Source organism: Panthera leo, chromosome F2 (genome assembly GCF_018350215.1).
Source record: "Panthera leo isolate Ple1 chromosome F2, P.leo_Ple1_pat1.1, whole genome shotgun sequence".
In the NCBI taxonomy this organism is placed as follows: domain Eukaryota; kingdom Metazoa; phylum Chordata; class Mammalia; order Carnivora; family Felidae; genus Panthera; species Panthera leo.
Genome location: NC_056695.1, coordinates 51,809,444 through 51,828,426, shown reverse-complemented (window position 1 = coordinate 51,828,426; position 18,983 = coordinate 51,809,444). Strand labels below are relative to the sequence as shown.

Sequence of the window (18,983 nt, the reverse complement as noted above, 5' to 3'; positions counted from 1 at the left end):
AAGTTCCTATGAGGAGGCAGGAGAGACTAGAGTAGCTTTCCAGCTTTCAAACCCTAAGAACCTTCTGTTGCTACCGTAGAGATCAACTGTCCTGCGAACACAGTACGCCCATGTAATTCTCTGTGCAGCCTTGCTACCTCTGCCTCTTTAAATCCATTGCTTTTCAAAGTTGAAGTTCAGGAGGATTTTTTTTTTCTTTCCCATTTCTGACACCAGATTTTCCCACTCATTATAGCTAGCAAATCATGCAGCATTTTTACTAGAGGGTGAACCCCTTCCTTTCAGAAAATATGTTTTTGCAAGACCATTCTTCAACCTACCTTCTAAGAAGTATCCTGTTGACTTCCTGCTAGTTGGATTTTAACCAATCTCAGCTAGTTTAGCAGTCCTTACACAAATGTCAGAGTCTGCAGATGATCTGTGTCCTATTTAACTGAAGATAGAGTTTGAGGGTTTTTTTTTTAAATTTTATTTTGTTTTATTTATTTATTTATTTATTTATTTATTTAAATTTACCTGTTGGTTTTAGATGACTTACAGGAGAAGTGGGGGGGATCTGGTATACGAAGTCATGTTCAAGAGGTTTTCTCAGCATTTTTTCCCCTCAAAATAATAGCTCTTCCTTGAAACTTTCTAGCACAAAGTTTCAGGATTGGAAGTACTTTGTATGAAAAATGCATGTCTACGGACGAGCTGAGTGAGTGTGGTATTATAATTACCTATTTCCTTTGGTTTCCTAAACTTTCACTTTTTGCCAAGACTCTCTATCTCTCTCTTTCCCTCAACACATACACATATTTACAGACACACACACACACACACAGCACACAGAAGAGGACATATACAAGATTATCAATGATATAGAAAGTTTAAATAAGTGAAAACCAAAACTCTCCCTTGGATTTGGTAATGAGGAATTCCTCTGTGACCCTGAATAAATTGAGTTTGTGGCCAGAAACCAGAATTGTGAGTTAAAGTAATTGAGATGTGAACAAAAGATCATAAATTAAGACTACTTTTTAAATACACATTTTTCCTTCTTCATTGAAATGTAATTGACATAGTGAAAGTTAAAGGTGTACAAGCTACTGGTTTGACACACTTATATATACTGCAAAATTATTACCATCATAGAGTTAGCTAACATCTCTATCAGGTCACATAAAGACACATGGCTATTAAGGAAGGGAAAGTTTTACAGGGTCAAATAGAAAGAGCTAAGGAACTATATTTAGACCTCCTTAAGAAGCTTGTTTAGAGGATGGTGTCACAAGATTGTGAAGTCCTGTCCTTTAAGGTGGGGGTGGAAAGCAAGTAGGAACATAATTTGTATTACAGCACAGTTATTAACAGCTTTGATTCTTAAGTCAGAAGGCCTGGATTTGATCCTGTTACAGCTCTTGTTAGCTCTGTGACTTGGTACGACTTAGTCTCCATGACCCAAAGTGATGCCCTAATCTATATGAGTCCAGATCTTTCTCATGAGCTCTGTTCCCTACCTTCTGGATAACTTTGTTTGGGTGTCCTGCAGGATCTCCAACGTATCCAAAATTTAATCTACTATGTGTCCAATCCCCAAGCTTATTATCTCTGTATTTCCATTCTTAGTGAATGAAAGCATGTATGTAGAAACCCAAGCCAGAATGCTCATGTTTATCTAAATGCCTTCATTTCTTTCACACCTAACTTCTCATTGTGACCAATTGTATCAATTCTCATTGCATTAATTCTACCTCCCAATTTCACCTATAGTACTTACCTCCTGCCCAACTTTACTGCTGCCATCTTGGAGTAGGTTTCAATCATCTCTTACCTACACTACTGCTCTCATATGGCCTCCACTCAGCTCCCTTGTACCTGGCCTTGAGCCAGAAATCCCCAGTTCAGATTTGTGGATCAGGGACCCAGGTAAGGGGGAGGGGAGACAGTTGGCAGAAGAGAAAGTACAAGCAGTTGTCCATTGGCTGGAATTTGGCACAATCACATAGTAACCAGATTGGGTGGGTGGGGGCACCTCTCCACACTCCCACTTCTAATGGTCAAAACAATCCTGGTCTGCCTGATTTGGAATTAGTGAGACACGTTGACTGAAATTTCTGTATTAGAAGGGCCTAAGTGGTATAGGAAAGAGGACACAGAACTTTCAGAGACATTCCCCACCCCACTCCCCCAGAACATCCTGCTTTTGTGGTGGGGAACTTCCTCTGGATAAAAGAAAAAAATACCCGAGTCTCTACTCTTGCCCATACACCATGCTTGAATCTATCCTTCACACCACCAACAAAGTGAATTTATGAACAATTTTAATCTTGCCATTCTGCAGATCAAACTTTACAATATTAGGATAAAACCTACATTTTTTATCAGGGCTTGAAAGTGCCTCCACAATCTGGTCCTGCCTATTTTCTTCTCTAGCCTTAAACCTTACTTACCTCCTTCCTCAGTCTCCGTTGCAGAAGGATGAAATAAAAGAAGGTACTACTCCCTCTATTCCAGGAAAGACAGCATTGCTCTTAAGAGGAGAACCTCTTTTGTTTAGAGAAAGACATTATTGTGTCTCTGGATTATGCAGAGGCAGTGGCACCGAGCTTGGTGAGAAATAAGAAGGTCTGGGAAATAGTGCTGAAATCCCACAGCAGGTGCAAGCTTGGAAATCAGTATGACAGAAGCAGGGATTAACAATGCAGATAAGTCATAGGAGAAGCAGGCAGGGAGCTAACAAGGGGAGAGTTATAAGACTGTATAGACCATTGTGAGGATTTTGACTTTTATTCAGAGGAAAAAAATCATAGAAGGATTTTGAACAGAGTGATATGATCTTATGTTTTTAAAGGATCTGGCTAATGTTGAGAGTAGATCGGACAAGGGTGGAAGCAGGGAGACAAATTAAGAAGACAATGAAATAATCACACAGTAGGTGATGGTGGCTTGAGCTGTGAATGGTCTAGGTGGGCCAGGGTGGGAAGGTAAAGGGTGGTAAAGGTGGTGAGAAGTGGTCAAATTCTGGATACTTTGCAAGGTATACCCAACAGGATGTACTAGTGGGCTGGATGCAGGATATGAGCAAAGAAAAGGAGTCAAAGATTACTTCAGGTTTTCTGGCCTGAGCAACTGGCAGAACAAAGTTGATTTTGAGCTGAAAAGAGGATACTGTGCCAAGCTCTAGTTGGAAATATTGAAATTCAATTTGTACACATTAGGATTGAGCTAATCATTAGGCACATATCCTGTAAAGATGACCAGCATGTTGCTGAGTGTGCAAGCCTGGAGTACAAGGGACAGGTCAGGCTGGAGGTCTATATTGAGAATTGTCATCATAGAGGTGGCATTCGAAACCTTGAGATCACCAAGGAAGTGAGTATAGATTGAGCAGGGAAAAGGACCCAGGCTGAGCCTTGCACAGTCCGATGTTAAGAAGCTGGGGAGAAGAGCAAGTACCAGCAAAAGAGATTGAGAGGCAGCAGTGGTGATGTAGGAGGAAAACCTAGAGAGTTGTTTCCAGAAGTAAAGTAAAGAAAATATATGAATGAGGATTGACTGACTATTCTAGCATGTCCAATGTAGCAGATAGAACAAGTATTTTGGAACTAATAATTGATTATTAGATTGAACACTATGGAAGTCATTGGTGACACAAGGATAGTTTTAATAAATTGTGAAGGTAAGACCTGTTTGGATTGGGTTCAAGAGAAAACAGGAAACAGAATTAGAGATAGGCAACATACACAATTCTTCCAAGGAGTTTTACTTAGGGGGAGTGGAGAAATGGAGTGGATATGGGATCAAGAGATTGTATTTTTTAAGGTAGAATAAATAACAAACACTGTTCAGATTTAGTTATAGTAAGCACTTACATATTTGCTTTCTGAATTCATGTGACTACAGTTTGATAATGGGTCTTGTGACATTTGTTGTCTGAAATTTTCTTTAGTCTCTGAAAATATATGTAAAATTGTTATTGTTTACAATGTAAAAATTTATACTGCATTATTCATACTGAGGTTTGATATGTAGTCTATGAATCTAAGTTATTTATTTAGAAGATGGCATCATTATCCTCAGTAACAGTGTAAATGACAGTATACGAAGCTTCCATGTGGTTCTCTTATACAGTGTACTAGGCATTAGGCTAACTGCTTCAGAGACTTCATCTTGTATAAACATAATAGCAACACAGGGGAAGTAATAATTATTGCCATTTTCAGACAAGGCAATTGAGTCTCAGAGAAGTTAATGAACTCTGCAAGGATACGGAGATTCCGAAAGAAGATCCAGAATGTAAAACCAATCTATTTGAACCCAGACCTAAGCTACTGGTCACTGTGCCCTTAAAGTCAATATGGTGAGTGTCTGCTGGACCCACAGTACTCTAAAATCTGGAACCTTGGTTCTCAACCCTGATGGTATGCTAGATTACGGTGGTGCCAGGACTCCACCCAAGACCTGTCTCTAGATACAGCACTTTACCGTCTGTAGTTTTTAAAGCCCCACAGGTGATCCCAATGTGATTTGAGATTCTAGTGTGGTTCTCACTGATTGTAAACCACTGAGCTCTATATTCCAGGAGGTTCCAGGGAAGAGTTGAACTCAATGGCGTTATCACTACCAAATAACTGAGACCTCATCTGACCCTCATCATGCTGAGGGAAACCTTTTAGACACTGCCTTAAAAGCCTCACTATAAATTACCTTAAAATAAAACACTATAAATAAGCTTTCCCTTACAGCCTCCAGTCCCTACAAGTGACCCCGCTTGACCCTCCCATCTGAAGACTGACCCCTGCCATGGATGTGGTATTAATCCTGTCCTTCATCGAACAGAATTATTTAAGGAGCTTTAGTTTTCTAACCCCTTGACTCAACATCAAGGTATGAATAACAATAACCATGTATCAAGGACTTACATGTGCCAGGCATGGTGTTAACTGCTTTACGTGTGTTAACTCAATCCTCACCCTGACATTATGAGGTAGATGCCCTGATAATACTCATCTTACAGATGAAGAAACGGAATCATAGAGAAACTAAATAACATGGCCTACGTCACCCTGCTAACCAGCAGAACCCAGATGTCACTGGGTTCTGCTTGACCACAGAGTCCATATTCCTGGTCCCTCACTACTCAACATCTCCACAGGCATGCCCCGGAGCTTCCTCACTGCAAAATGGAGTTTTTCCTTCTTACCACAAATCCTCCTCTTCTCCTGTTCTTTCCTAGCTAAAGTCATGTCCTCACACTCATCATTTAAATCGATATCTCTAGATCATCCTTGACACCCATCACCCACAGCAATTAATTGGTCCCTATTATGTCCTTTGGAATGTTCCCCTCAGTGGCTCTTAAATCTTTCAGATCCTCATGTGTTTCTTTTCAAGATTAATTTACTAACTCCTGTAAAGAGTCTCCCTGTCTTTGGGGTGCCTGGGTGGCTCAGTCAGTGAAGCGTCCGACTTCAGCTCAGGTCATGATCTTGCAGTTTGTGAGTTCGAGCCCCAGGTCGGGCTCTGTGCTGACAGCCCAGAGCCTGAATCCTGCTTTGGATTCTGTGTCTGCCCCTCCCCTGCTCATGCTCATGCTCTGTCTCTCAAAAATAAATAAACGTTTTTTATTTAAAAAAAAAAAAAAGTCTTCCTATCCTGTCTTATCTTTTTCAATCCAGATCCCACTTCACTGGTTCTAGATTTGATCATCTATCTCTCTGCCCCTCCCCTGCTCATGTTCTGTCTCTCTCTCAAAAATAAACAAATGTTTAAAAAAAAAAAGTCTTCCTATCCTGTCTTATCTTTTCCGATCCAGATCCCACTTCACTGGTTCTAGATTTCATCACTTGGTAATGCTAATTTGAGATTGCATGGGGCTTAGAATACTTCAGTGATGCAATGAGTCCCATATGATAAAACACCAATTCCCTCACAATGTAGCTCTGACTACTTCTTCAAAGGCCTGCCCTACTGTTCCCTAGCCATTGTCCTTACCCTATAGACACTGTATATTCCTCTCTCAAACTCATAAACTGAGGGCCCATAAACAACCCCACCCCATGCTACACCACGTTGGTTCACCCAGTACTAGTGTGTGTGAATGTGTGCATGTGTGTGTGTGTCTTAACAGTTACCATTTAAAGAATTGGGAGAGTTCATGTAAAAATCCACATTTCCTACTTCTCTTGAAACATTACTTCACCAGTTGCCCATAGGTCTCACCACCCCACATTGTACCCCCAAACCCAACTCACCTCACACATTTGAGTGACCTGTATGACTCTGCAGGCATCTGAGTTTGTGATCTCTACTCCGGACTGTTAGAAGGTCTCTACATGTACCGTGTATCTTCATGCCTCTGTAACTTTGTTCACATTGTTTCTTCAGATCAGAGTACCCTTTCTCCACTTGGTAAGGTTCTCTTTATCTTTGAAAAAAAAAAAAAAAACAGATAAAGGATCACCATTTCCGTGAAGTTCTTCCAATAAAAGCAGTCAACCTTTGCTCAATGATCATTCCATTAAGCTTTATTTATATTTCTAATATAGCTCTCCCCAAACTTTTAAAACAGTTGTATATATGTGTTCTCCTGGCTAGATTGGGAAACCTGGAAAGTAAGCTCTGTGTTGCTCAGCTTTCTACCCTCACCCACATTGTCTATCATCACGCTTTGCCCATTATATACCTTTCATGAACACTGAGTAAATTCACTTGAAATCAGAAGCTCTTTTTTGTTCTGTATTGAAGTCTTTTTATTCCTATTTTTGTGAAACTGAATGATTAAAGGACTTAGTAGTTTATGTATAAAGGATCAGTGAAATTATTGTTTCATAAAAGCTTTGAGCAAACGTAGGTTTCTGAAGTCTTGAGTAAAAGTATACAGATGATAATGAGAGTTGGTCCTACCTGACTCCTAAGTGCATAATGCAAAGAAGTATATAAAGACAACTCCCTTCCCTCCCTAGGATTGCCCATAAGAATCAAGTAAAAACGAATATAGTTTCAAAACACTTTCACACTTATGACACATTTCTTAGGTGGTAATTACTTCATTAATCACCTCCAAACCTTCACTTACAGTTTCTAATCTCATGTTTTCATAGGAAGCTCACATTGGAAACTGCTTTTTCTACTATATCTTTATCTTTTAGACTCTATCTCCATTTCTTTTGCACTTTCTATTACAATAGAAGAATACTGAACTCCTAAGAATTTAGATCTAGGTTGAGAAAGAAGATAGAACATTTCTTATAAAATGCACACTAGGTAGCATACAGAACTTGCTCTAGGGAAGGAATGCCCAAAGTAGACATAAGAAGGAAACAAAAATTTTACACTCTCTTCTGGAGATGTAGGAATGAAGAGCCATAGGCCGCAGTTGCCGAAGTGAGATCTCAGAAAGAATGACCAGATTCTGTTGGGAGCTGCCTCTGTTTTTTGCCAAGACCATCTGCTGACAGCCCCAAGCCCCAGGCAGTGGACCGCAAAGCCTGTTAATATTGAAACTCCAATAACATTTTATGGTCTCTACTTTGTCTCCTTCTATCAGAATTGAACGTGGAGCAGGTGTGCACAGAGGAGCAGAAAAACTCCCTGGACAGTTGTAAATTAGCCTGATCCTGGGCTAAGCTCATGGGCATCTCTAAAGAACCCCATTTCTTCCCAAGGGCATTCCAAGTGGGGTGAAAGGAATCTAACGGGAACCAGTCTGCAGTGTATCTACATTCCGGGAAAGCATGCCAGAAATTTCAGACTCAGATTTAAATCTTGATTTGTAATAGTCTTTTTTCCTTGTGATCCAATTTCCTCTTAATCAAGAAAGATTTTGTCTCCGTTAACATTATCAGATGCTGTTGAACTCTGAGTACACATCTGACAGATTTCTAGGTAGAGTATTAAATCATCTCCCAAATTGTTTTGATCTTAGGAGGTAAATGACCTACATGATGAAAAACTGACATCAACATTTTTTTTTAAATAAATTTGTCTCACCATTAGAATTAACTGACTTTCATGCCCTTTTTTATGCTCTTAGGCAGCAATTCTCAATCAATATTGATTAGAGGAAAGGATACAGTTCCGAAGTCTATAGACTATTGTATGAGAAAAAATTCAATTTGTCTTACTTTAAGAAATTATTCAGTGCTGAGTTCTGAGCATTTTATCTGGTTTAGTACACTTCATATCTGGTTCTTTTTCTCTCCAAATGACCTATCTATCTAGTCCTTTTTTAAAAACTGTATTTCAATCTTTGTTCCGAGAATTGAATGCATGGCTTTTTCTACATCAACCTAAAAGAAGGGTATGTTATTAAAAACAAAAGGTCATGTGGGGTTTGCTTCTGATAGCGTTCACTTATTTTGTCTTTAAATGATCTTTTTTGAAACAAAATATTTTTCAACATATTTGAAAAGATTTTTTGTAATAATAATTTCCGAAAGTCAGTGTGTGTGTGTAGGACTTAATTTAAAGCTTAAAAAAAAAATTGGACCAAAAATTTGACCATCATCTTATATATCAATATGACCTGTCTATACAACAATTCAAGGTTGGGATTGGAAAACCCGCCCTTTGTCTCCCCCTTACCTGGGCCTCGGTTTTCTCATCTGGAAAATGAAGGCTGGAGGAGGTGATTGTAAGGTCTGTATCAAATAGAGGTGAAGACAAAAGAAAAAGGTAATAGGATCTTTGATAACTAGAGTAAAAAGCACAAGTTTTGAATCAGACAGATCTGGGTTTGAATTGCGGATATTATTAGCTGTAGGAAGTGAGATTTCAATGTACTCCTCTATAAAATGGGACTAATCAAGAGCCCTTTTGAGATTTAAATGAGAACAAGCCTATAATATTCCTAGAACAATTTGTGCACATATTTTACGCTGCTATAAATGGTAGGACCATATTTTAAGGTCAAGAAGAACATAGGGCTGAGCACATGATCAAACCTAGTCATTTCCACTCTTGGCACTTGAGAAGAAAGGGAGTGCGTATCACTGTCCTTTACCAGCAGAGACGTCCGTCTGCCGTGATGAAACTGGAGACGTCAGGGTTTAAAAAAAGCACACCATCGCGGGGAAGGCACCACATCTTGGCAAGAAATATTTCACATAGTTTCCACGGTCACCAAACTCTTCCCACCCCACACCCTGCTTCTATTTAAATCTCAGGCACTCCACAGGTGGACAGTCGCTTCAGCCAGTGCCCGGGCTACCGGCAGAGAAGAGAAGGGTGGCATGGCTCTGGGAGAGAAGGGAAGAGAGGAGGGCCCAGCCAAGCGTGCCCTCCGGAAGGTCCGCACAGCCACCCTGGTTATCAACTTGGCCCGAGGCTGGCAGCAGTGGGCAAACGAGAACAGCATCAGGCAGGCCCAAGAGCCCACAGGTTGGCAGCCGGGAGGGACCCAGGACGCACCCCGAGCTCCTAAGCCAGTGATCTACCCCGCCCCCTGCCAGAAAGCTCAGAGCGCCCCGAAGTCTCCCTCCCAAAAGGCAGAGGGAGCCGCTGAAGCCTCTCGTATCAAAAGGAGAGAGGTGACCAAAACAATTGTCAGCAAAGCTTACGAGAGAGGAGGGGATGTCAGCCACCTCAGCCACAGGTACGAGAAGGACGGTGACATGCCTGGAGCCGGGCGGCAAGAGGATGACATTGACAGAATCCTCCAGAGCCATGGCTCCCCGACGCGGAGGAGAAAGTGCGCCAACCTGGTGTCCGAGCTGACCAAAGGCTGGAAAGAGATGGGACGGGATGAGCCCCAGTGGCGGAGTGATAGCATAGACACAGAGGACAGCGGCTACGGAGGGGAGACCGAGGAAAGGCCCGAGCAGGACGGAGAGCAGGTGGTCACCATCAGAATCAAACGCCCATTGCCTTCCCAGTAAGTGAATGCCCCCTTCAGCTCCTTACTCTGCCTTGGAGCCGTGACCAGCCATGGGGACCGAGAGAGCAGGGAAATGCTACCAAGTTTAGAATGAGAATCTTAAAGACTGGGCGGGCAGTGAGGTCCTGTGGGGACTAAAGGGGCAGTGCCCAGCTACACATGGGCCTTGGGGTCGAGGGCCTGTACTATTTTGTTTCTGCTGTTTTGAACTGGCTACTCAAGTCTTAGCCTCAACAAAGATAAAGCCACCAGAGAAGGTTGTCTGCTTTGGGTACATTTTTTAAAATACATTCTATGATGAGTAACAAACTGACTTATTTCTCTGCCGAAACAGTGCTTGTTGGTACAGCGGGCAAACCTTTCCCTGGTCTCAAACCAGTCTGTAGTGTTATCAGCAGACACATCTACCTAGAGAGTGCCTGCCAGGCAGAGGTCTCTGTGACCCAGTAAACAGGTGGGGAGGCTGCTATCTAACTCCAGAGTAGGCTCTGAAGTCAGACAGACCCAAGTTCAAGTTCCAGCTCCGCCCCCACTATAGTTAACAACACTGTTACATGCTTGAAAGTGGCTAAGAGAGTAGATCTTAAATGTTCTCAACACATGCACACAGTTTATTTTTCTAAACCCATTTCTTTGTAAAATGATAGCAACAGTAACCTTAGGGGATAAAGTCTGTTGTACTGGCAGAAGTAAACGAGATTAAGGCTGCCAGGCCCTTAGCACAGTACCGGCCACATATACTCCGTATGTAAAAGCTGTTATTATTCATATAGATTCTATTATTTGGAAATTTTTCAACGTTTCAGAAAAAGTTTGTTCTGTTGGTAAACAAAGACAGACACGCTATTAAAGCCAGGTGATTAAAATACCACAATCCGAAAACATTTAGATCTCAAATATACATACCTACACACTCGGACATACACGCTGAGTCAAACTGATACATTTGTTCAGACAGAAAAAAAAAAAAAAGACATGTTGTCTTTCAAGACACTCCACCTGCACATAGTAGAAAGTCTGGATATCTCGCTCCACAACTGTAGAATATCAAAATATGTGAAAAGTCTCTGATGAATGCTGATCAACGGACTCCCTCTTGGAATATTAGATGTGTGGGTGTGCTTTTTACATTTAATGAAATAAGGTAAAGAACAAACCTGATTACCTGGTTTGACAAAAAACTGTCTTACAGATTGTGACTTGAAAGACATTTTGAAAGAGGACTACAATATCCCATGTTTTCAAGAAAAGTGAAATGGCACATCTAGATAATTGTAACAACCCTCGTGCATTTAATGTGTGCCACGGGTATTTTACATGCTTTGTCCTTTTCTGAGGCAGGTATTATCCCATGTTAGGGATCAGGGCCCTAAGGTTCAGAAGGGAAAGTTTACCCAGTAAGTTTGTGACAAAGCTGAGATGTGCCTGTCTCCAAATGCAATGTTTTGAAAGCAGACACGGTGCTCTCAGGCGGGGCCTTGAGGATGTGTGAAGAGATCTGGATCTGTGTTCTACTCATGTTCATACAGAAATTCGTTATCAGATATAATTGTTCTACCAGAACATATGGAACCACAGTCTAATTCTGGCCTTGTGGATTTTGGGTGTGGGTGTGTATGTGCTAGAAATGGAATACTAGAACCTAACAGAATCAAGACTGAGGATGACACAATGAAGATCTTCTGTCAGCACGCTTTGGATTGGCCAGAGGTAGGAACGTGACAGCTGGCATCGATCTCCCAGGCATGTATTCTTCTTTGGCACCTGTCAATGTGTATTCTTATGTTTATTCGTTTCATCCTCATAATATTCTCCTGGGGTAGGTATAATTATCTTCCACATTTGATAGATGCGGGCATAAGACAAAGACATAGTAGAAAATTTGTATAAGAGTGTACAGCCCAAGGGATTTGAAGGTAGGCAATCTGGCTTCCAATCCCACCCTCTTCACTAGACTCTAAACTATTTCACCTGGAAGTGAGGACTCGCATACATGACCCTTCACAAGTTCCTAAAGTCAGACATGTACACGGACACCTTCTTAGTGTGATGGGAAGGTGCATAAGCTTTGAATAAGAGACAATTAGGTTTGAATCATGGTTACTTTGGCAAATCCTCTCTGTCCTCATCTTAAATAAAAGACATAAGCCATAGAGTTATTTTGATATTAATATGCAGAGCAGTGGACCCAGAGGAACTCGTGAATAAGTTGTATGCATTGTAAGCAGAGAAGAAGGCCCAGCCATGGTAATCCCAATCCTACAGGACACCAGAAGACTGGTCCTCAGGGCTGGGGTGGAAGAGTGGGATTAAATCTCTTCATTCCTTCTTTGGTTCCTTTCTCTCAGTCTTGGAGTACATAGGGTACCAGAATGTCTTATGCAGAGACAGCATCTCTTAATGTCAGCAGTAATCCTAGCTGTGCTCAGAAAACTACAGCAGAAGCCTGATGGGACTCTCAAATACTGTTTGAGAAATGAGTGTGGCATTATTGAGTAAGCCTATATGAAGGGGGGGTTTTGTTCACTTAATCCTAAGCGCCATTAATTACCCATTTCCACCAATAGGGAGCAAATTATGTATCATGAGGGATTAAGTAGAAAGAATTTTCTTGGTGGTCAAGATGTTTCATAGATAATAAAAATGAATAAGTCAGATTTGGTAAAAAGTAGAGATATTCTTTACTAACAGAGTTTTGCTAACCTATGAAAATGGTTTCTATTTTATGCCGTATTTTTAAAATACTGAGTGTTTTGATTGTACGGCTACATGACTTGTTTGGTCCAGCTCCTTTAGACAAAAGGAATTGCATCCCTCACCAATACAAAAATGGTGAGATCTCCTGTACAAAAGTGCCAAATATCCACTTATCCTCCCTGCCAAGTTACATTCAGCAAAAATAAAAATTGAGCATCAGAATGCCATTTTATAGATAAGGGAATTGACACACAGAGACATTAAGAAATGTATCCAAATCATAGAGTTGGTAAGTGATGAAGTTGGGAAGGTTGATGACAGAGCTTATGTTCTTAACCACTGATTCTCTGAGAATCTACCAATTCTCTCAGTAGAGAACAGACTCAAGATATAAAATGGAAGGCAAAGTGTCAGCTTAACTAATGGAATCCTAATAACACCCAAAGTGTAAGGTTTGGGTACAACTATATTGAAGGGTTTTATTAGAAACAGAGGCCAAAGTATGGCTTTCTGCTATTGACCCCAATTCTAGAGCGTGGAACCCTTTCTATGGACGCTGAGGACAGTTGCCAATTTGCAAGAAGAATCACAGGCCGGGCTCTCAAATCTGATTGCTGACAGAAAGAGATAAATGTGACCCCGTGAATGCATGCTTCCCTTAATCAAACTGGCTACACTTCCTGTGGAGAGGAGTAAGCGAATCAATTTACAGAGGAGCAAATTCTTGGCAACACTTTCCCGGGAAGTCGGAAAGGAATTATTTGCTTTCCTGACAGAGAAATGTTGCTGTGCTAAGAGGAGAGATGCCCCCTCGGCTGCAGGAGAGTCACACTCTGCAGTGGGGCAATGAGAGCAGATCTCTGCTTTCTTCAGGCAGATCCAAGACTTAGACCAGAAAACTTCACCTCCAAGCCCAACGGCGTTTTGAAGCATCATTTGGTGGTGCAGGTGAAGGCCACCTACCAGAGTGTTTCTAGTGTCAGTGAACTTGGTTAAGTTTGAAATATGCCTTTCAAGACTTTTATTTCCCATGGGGTTTATTCATATTTAATAACTTACCCATATAATTGTTACTCCAAAATGATAAAACCTATGATACAGTTGTTTCCTATATTCTCATTATATTGCTGAATATCCCATTCACAGAAGAAAGGAACCCTCGAACTGATGTCATTTTTAAAGCTGACAGATAAATAAATTTCAGAATTTATTTCAGTGAAAGAATGTACACTTTCCAATGAGAATGCTTAGAATGTCTAGTAGAATTAGTTACTTTTGCACATAATGGGACCAGGGAAATACTTGTTGATTGTAAGAAACTTTGTTTACTAAGAATGAAACTAAGAAGGCAAGTTTAGATTAAATATTACTATCCTAAATATGGGTGTGATGTCAGTCTTTGAATATTGCTTTGCTTTCTATAAACTTATACTAGATTGTACTTCTGAAGCTCAATCTAAACTATTATTCTCATTGTTACTTGAAAACAAAAACAGGATAAGCAAGTATATTGTTTCTTATATTCATTGACCAAGAGGATATTCAAGGTATAACATTTTCTAATCCTGATTTAAACATGATACTTTCAGGCTTTTTTAAAATTGGAAATACAATAACAATACAGAACGTTTATAAGATAAAGACAATTAAGGTAAGGTACCTCGTTAAGGTATATTTTCTCTTAGGACTTCATCTTTTATAACCTGCCTATTTTCTAATTCTTCCTTATTGGACCAATTTCTTTGCTTTCCTTCTGTCCGATTATTGGGAATTACAATTTGACAATATAACAAATGGGCATTAAGAATTAGGAGGTGCTTTTTTAGAAGATAAATGCTTCACTTCCTCAGAGATTTATTACCTCACCAACATCAACCCTATCCCTAAAGACACAGAGTTGAAAATTAGAGGGGAAAAAAACCCACATCAAGGAATCAGAGACTCATATAACACACAGTTTGAACAAGTTAGCTTTGGATGTCAATTTGAGTATTTTCCTTTTTTTCCCTTTCTTTAAATTACAAAATCAACATGATGCCAACATGAAAGATGATTTTTAAAAAAATGAAAAAAAAACTGGATCTGAATACTAACAGTTATTTTCAATTATGCACACGCTAATGATTTCTTCATCTTGATGTGTACACATTTTATATAGTTAGAATTTTACCATATACTCAAATTTGTATTAGTCTCATTATTTTCATGAATATCTTTCAGTGATTATTTATTGTCTTTTTTTTTTCATTATTGAATATCCAGTGAGTACCTAAAACAGTATCTGACACACACCAGGTGTCATAGCTACTTTAATAAAGGATGCCGAAGTGCCCAAAAGCACCTGACAGGGAAGATATACAGGAGTCCCCTCCTTACGTGTGGGGGATACATTCTAAGACCTCTAGTGGATACTGAAAACTGCAGAAAGTACTTACATATACTATTTTTTTTTTCCTATACGTACATATCTATGATAAAGCTTAATTTACAAAATTAAGCACAGTAAAGACATTAACCACAATAGAACAATTCTAACCATGTAGTATAATAAAAGTTATATGAATGTGGTCTCTCAAAATATCTTCCTGTTCCGTATTCACTCTTCTGTGACTACGTGAGATGATAAAATGAGGTGAATGATGGCACCGTGATGTAGTGTTAGGCTACTGCTAAACTTCCGATGACTCATTAGAAGGAAGCTCCTGTGCTCCCAGACTGGGGTTGCCGGCGGGTAACTGAAACCATGAATAAGGAGTGGACTACTGTATTACATTTTCTTATATAGGACAGAAGTACAGTTGATGCTTGAGAAACATTTGTATGAGTTAACAAATGATGCTACTCTTCACTTTCTTCTGAGACGTTTCAAGTCTCTTCTCTAGCAGGATGACCCAGTCTGAAATCAGGTGTGAGCTTTGGTTATATGTTAGGACGGCTTTGGGCTTGTTATTGAAGACTATGACTGTCATGGATTGCCATGGTTCTGAGGGGAGGTTCTAATGTTTGCTCTCATTTGATAACAAGATCCAGCAGTCCATACTCTGGGAAGTTGAACAGGGATAGTCTATGGAGAGGCAGGTGATGGTGAGGACCAGGGGGCTGAGGGAAATCCATTCCATTTCAGTGTGGTGTAATTCCTAGCACTTTTCCACACATATGTGATTTTTAAAAATTGCAATAATTGTGTATACAGTTTTTGTGTGCTTTTTCCTGATTAACTTTGTTATATACTTTGTGTGTACTGTTTTTATGTGCTTTTGCCAGATTAACTTTGTCATATACTTTTGTCCACACGGCTACAAAGAATAACAGTGTTATACGTATCAGCATATCCCTAGTTTTGGCTCTGTTTTAATAAAGAAACTGAATGCAGCAAACATAGTTTTGAACACACAAAGCATGGGAATTAGTGAAAGTTCGCCATCTAGTGGTTGTTATTCCTCTCTTGAAAACTATGCTGCTAGAAGTAACCTGTGTCTCCCTACCCACATCTGGGAGTTTCCTGCATTGGGATAACCAGATTTCAGGAAGTGAGACTGGACAGTGAGGAATACTCACATCTGACCTGTAGCTGGGTTTTGAAGAGAGAGTTGTGAGAGCTTGGATAGGAGGGGCCACTTAGCTCAGGCCTGCGGTTCACGCCAGCAACTTCAGTGAGGCTCTACAGCACCCATCCCAGTGCTTCCAGACATAAGGGCGCTTGGGGAGTGGAGAGAAGGAAGGGCGGGTCACTCGTGACAATGAGGAATACAAATCTCTGACTTTTAGGCAGTCCGAGAGTTTCCTTGTGAAGACAAAGAGACCTAGGAGAAAAGAGTCTAGGAGACTGGAGATACAGAAAAGACAGAGATATCCTTTAAAGATAAACTACCTATTTTAAAATTGGGCCTGCACCTTCACGATACTACTGGTCTACGCTTTCCAATGCTGTTTTTTAATCACAAGAAAATGCATTCCAAATTGCAAGGAGAAGACACACACATCTGAAACATAAATCATCTACTTATTAGACACTGTACCCCCCATGATGAGTACCATCACTGCACGGTGGGAAGGATATTGACTTTAGCCTCAGACAGTTGGTATTTGAATACTGCCTTTGCCACTGGTTTAGGGCAGTGTTTCACAGTAGTGACACACAGACCTGGTTCAAATCCCAGCACTATCACTTAACAGTTTTGTGTCTTTAAGCAAGTTGCTTAACCCCTCTGACCTCAGTTTCCTCATCTGTGGAGAGAGATTAGTAGTACCAATCTCCTAGAATGATCATAGGAATGTTAATAAAAAGTGTTTGGAAGAATGCCAGCACCAAGTATTCGATAAACGTTACAATTGCTACCTATTGTCTTCTACCTATACAACTTGATATTCCAAAATTCGTGGCACATCATTGATACTAGTATAAATACACTCTCCTAAAAATCCATATATGAACATATATACATAAGTAAGTAGTACAATATACGTGTGCTATATGTATAATAAGCCTTGTTTTGGGAAAATAACTGGTTCCTGAATTCCTATACAAAGTGGTTTCTCTTAATATATTCATATGATTCCAGTTCTAAAATGTTACTAACATACAACGTTAAGACACACATATTTACATTACATTTGTGTAAGGAAGCTTTTTCCCTGAAATAGAGTTTAATACTTTTTATGGTATACCAAAATAAGAACAATGGTGGTTGTCAACTATCCTTGAAAAAAAATAATAATAAAGAACAAAGGTGTGACCGTTCTAATTTTTCTTCTTTCATTTCTAATTTTTTGTATTGTGATTATATTTTGTTTATAGTGAAAAAATTAGACTTACGTTAAGATGCGTATGGGTAGGAAGTGCAAAGAGAAAACAACACTTGGATGTTAAATATCAGTGTCTTGATCCTTCACCCTCTCTACCTTTTAGGGCAAATAGATTTACAGAGAAACTCAGCTGCAAGGCCCAGCGGAAATACAGCCAAGTGGACAACCTGAAAGGGAGATGGCAACAATGGGCTGACGAACACATACAGACACAGAAGCTCAATCCTTTCAGTGAGGAATTTGATTACGAGCTGGCCATGTCCACCCGCCTGCACAAGGGAGATGAAGGCTATGGCCGTCCCAAGGAGGGAACCAAAACTGCAGAAAGGGCCAAGCGAGCTGAGGAGCACATCTACCGAGAGATCATGGACATGTGCTTCATCATCCGCACGATGGCCCACCACAGACGAGATGGCAAGATTCAGGTTACTTTTGGAGACCTCTTTGACAGATACGTTCGTATTTCAGATAAAGTAGTGGGCATTCTTATGCGTGCCAGGAAGCATGGACTGGTTGACTTCGAAGGAGAGATGTTATGGCAAGGCCGAGATGACCATGTTGTGATTACTCTACTCCAGTGAACCTTCAACAACAAAAGCCAGACTTGACCCACTGTTGTCTTAATGCTAAGTGTAATGTAATAAGAATTAAAATGCAAACTGCTCTGTAATGACCTAGTAAATATTAAACAATTTTTACATAAATGACTATCTGGCACTCTATTTCTGAGGTAGTTTGAAGATCTTGAGGAAGCATACACAAAGCATTTCAGAAAGCACATAGTGTTATTAGTATACAATAATAGCATAAGCATTTGAAATTCTACTTACCCTTTAGGCAAAAATATTTGGCTATTAATTGCAGAAATTATTATAGATCTTTAAATAATTACTGTGTCTAAGAAAAACTCTAACTTTAGGTAAATATTAGAACATACTAAGATGTATCTTTTTGGGGGGAAAGAATTACATTAAGTTTAGCCAAACTAAAATTTTTCTAAGAAGCTTGATTTTGTACTACTACTTCTATCAAAGCATCACTTATAAAATAAACACGTAGGTAAAAAGTATCCAAACAAGATGCTGAAATTGCTGAAATTTCTCTGTGATCTTGGAATTTTAAAGATTGCCAATAGGAATTAATCATCCTTCTGTACCAATTGCACAAACCACATAAAAACAAACATGACTGGTGGTTTTAGAGCTAAAGGAGAAGCTGGTATGTTCACCTTCACTGGGAAAGTATAGTGCAAGTGAGAGATTCAGAATTGCCTGTCTCTGTAGGACTTCTTGGAGAGGTTTTTTCTCAAAACCTTGACGAGTCACGCTTCTTACATTATGTCAATATACAACGAAGTAGGCATACAGAAAATTCTACAATGGAGTGGAATGTTCAGTGTAGGAGAATCTGATAGAATCATTGCTTGGTAAATTAGAAACAGATCTGAGCCATTTTCATTTTCTTTATGCTCTACAAACTTTATGAAATATCTAAAAGTCGTAAAATGGCAATATTAGTTTTGCCAAAGTTTAGTTTGGCAATATTAGTTTGCCAATGAAAAAAATCTGTTTGATATGACAGAGAAATTTAGTGGGCATTAATCTGCTATTTATTTATTTTT

At 39.8% G+C, this 18,983-nt stretch overlaps 1 protein-coding gene across 3 annotated transcripts in view; it reads left to right on the top strand.

Annotated features, from left to right (window-relative positions):
• Positions 1-18,066, top strand: part of ABRA (actin binding Rho activating protein) — a 38,202-nt gene extending 20,136 nt beyond the window's left edge. The window contains exons 1-2 of one of the 3 annotated variants that reach the window (XM_042923692.1): positions 9,216-9,856; positions 17,466-18,066. In XM_042923692.1, coding sequence (XP_042779626.1) covers positions 9,216-9,856; positions 17,466-17,943 — 1,119 coding nt within the window. In that variant the 3' untranslated portion in view covers positions 17,944-18,066. Of the gene's footprint in view, positions 1-4,205; positions 4,243-9,215; positions 9,857-17,465 lie in introns of those variants that run through there. The other 2 variants (XR_006198247.1, XR_006198246.1) reach the window with 2 other exon arrangements.
• The last annotated feature ends 917 nt before the right edge of the window (positions 18,067-18,983 follow it).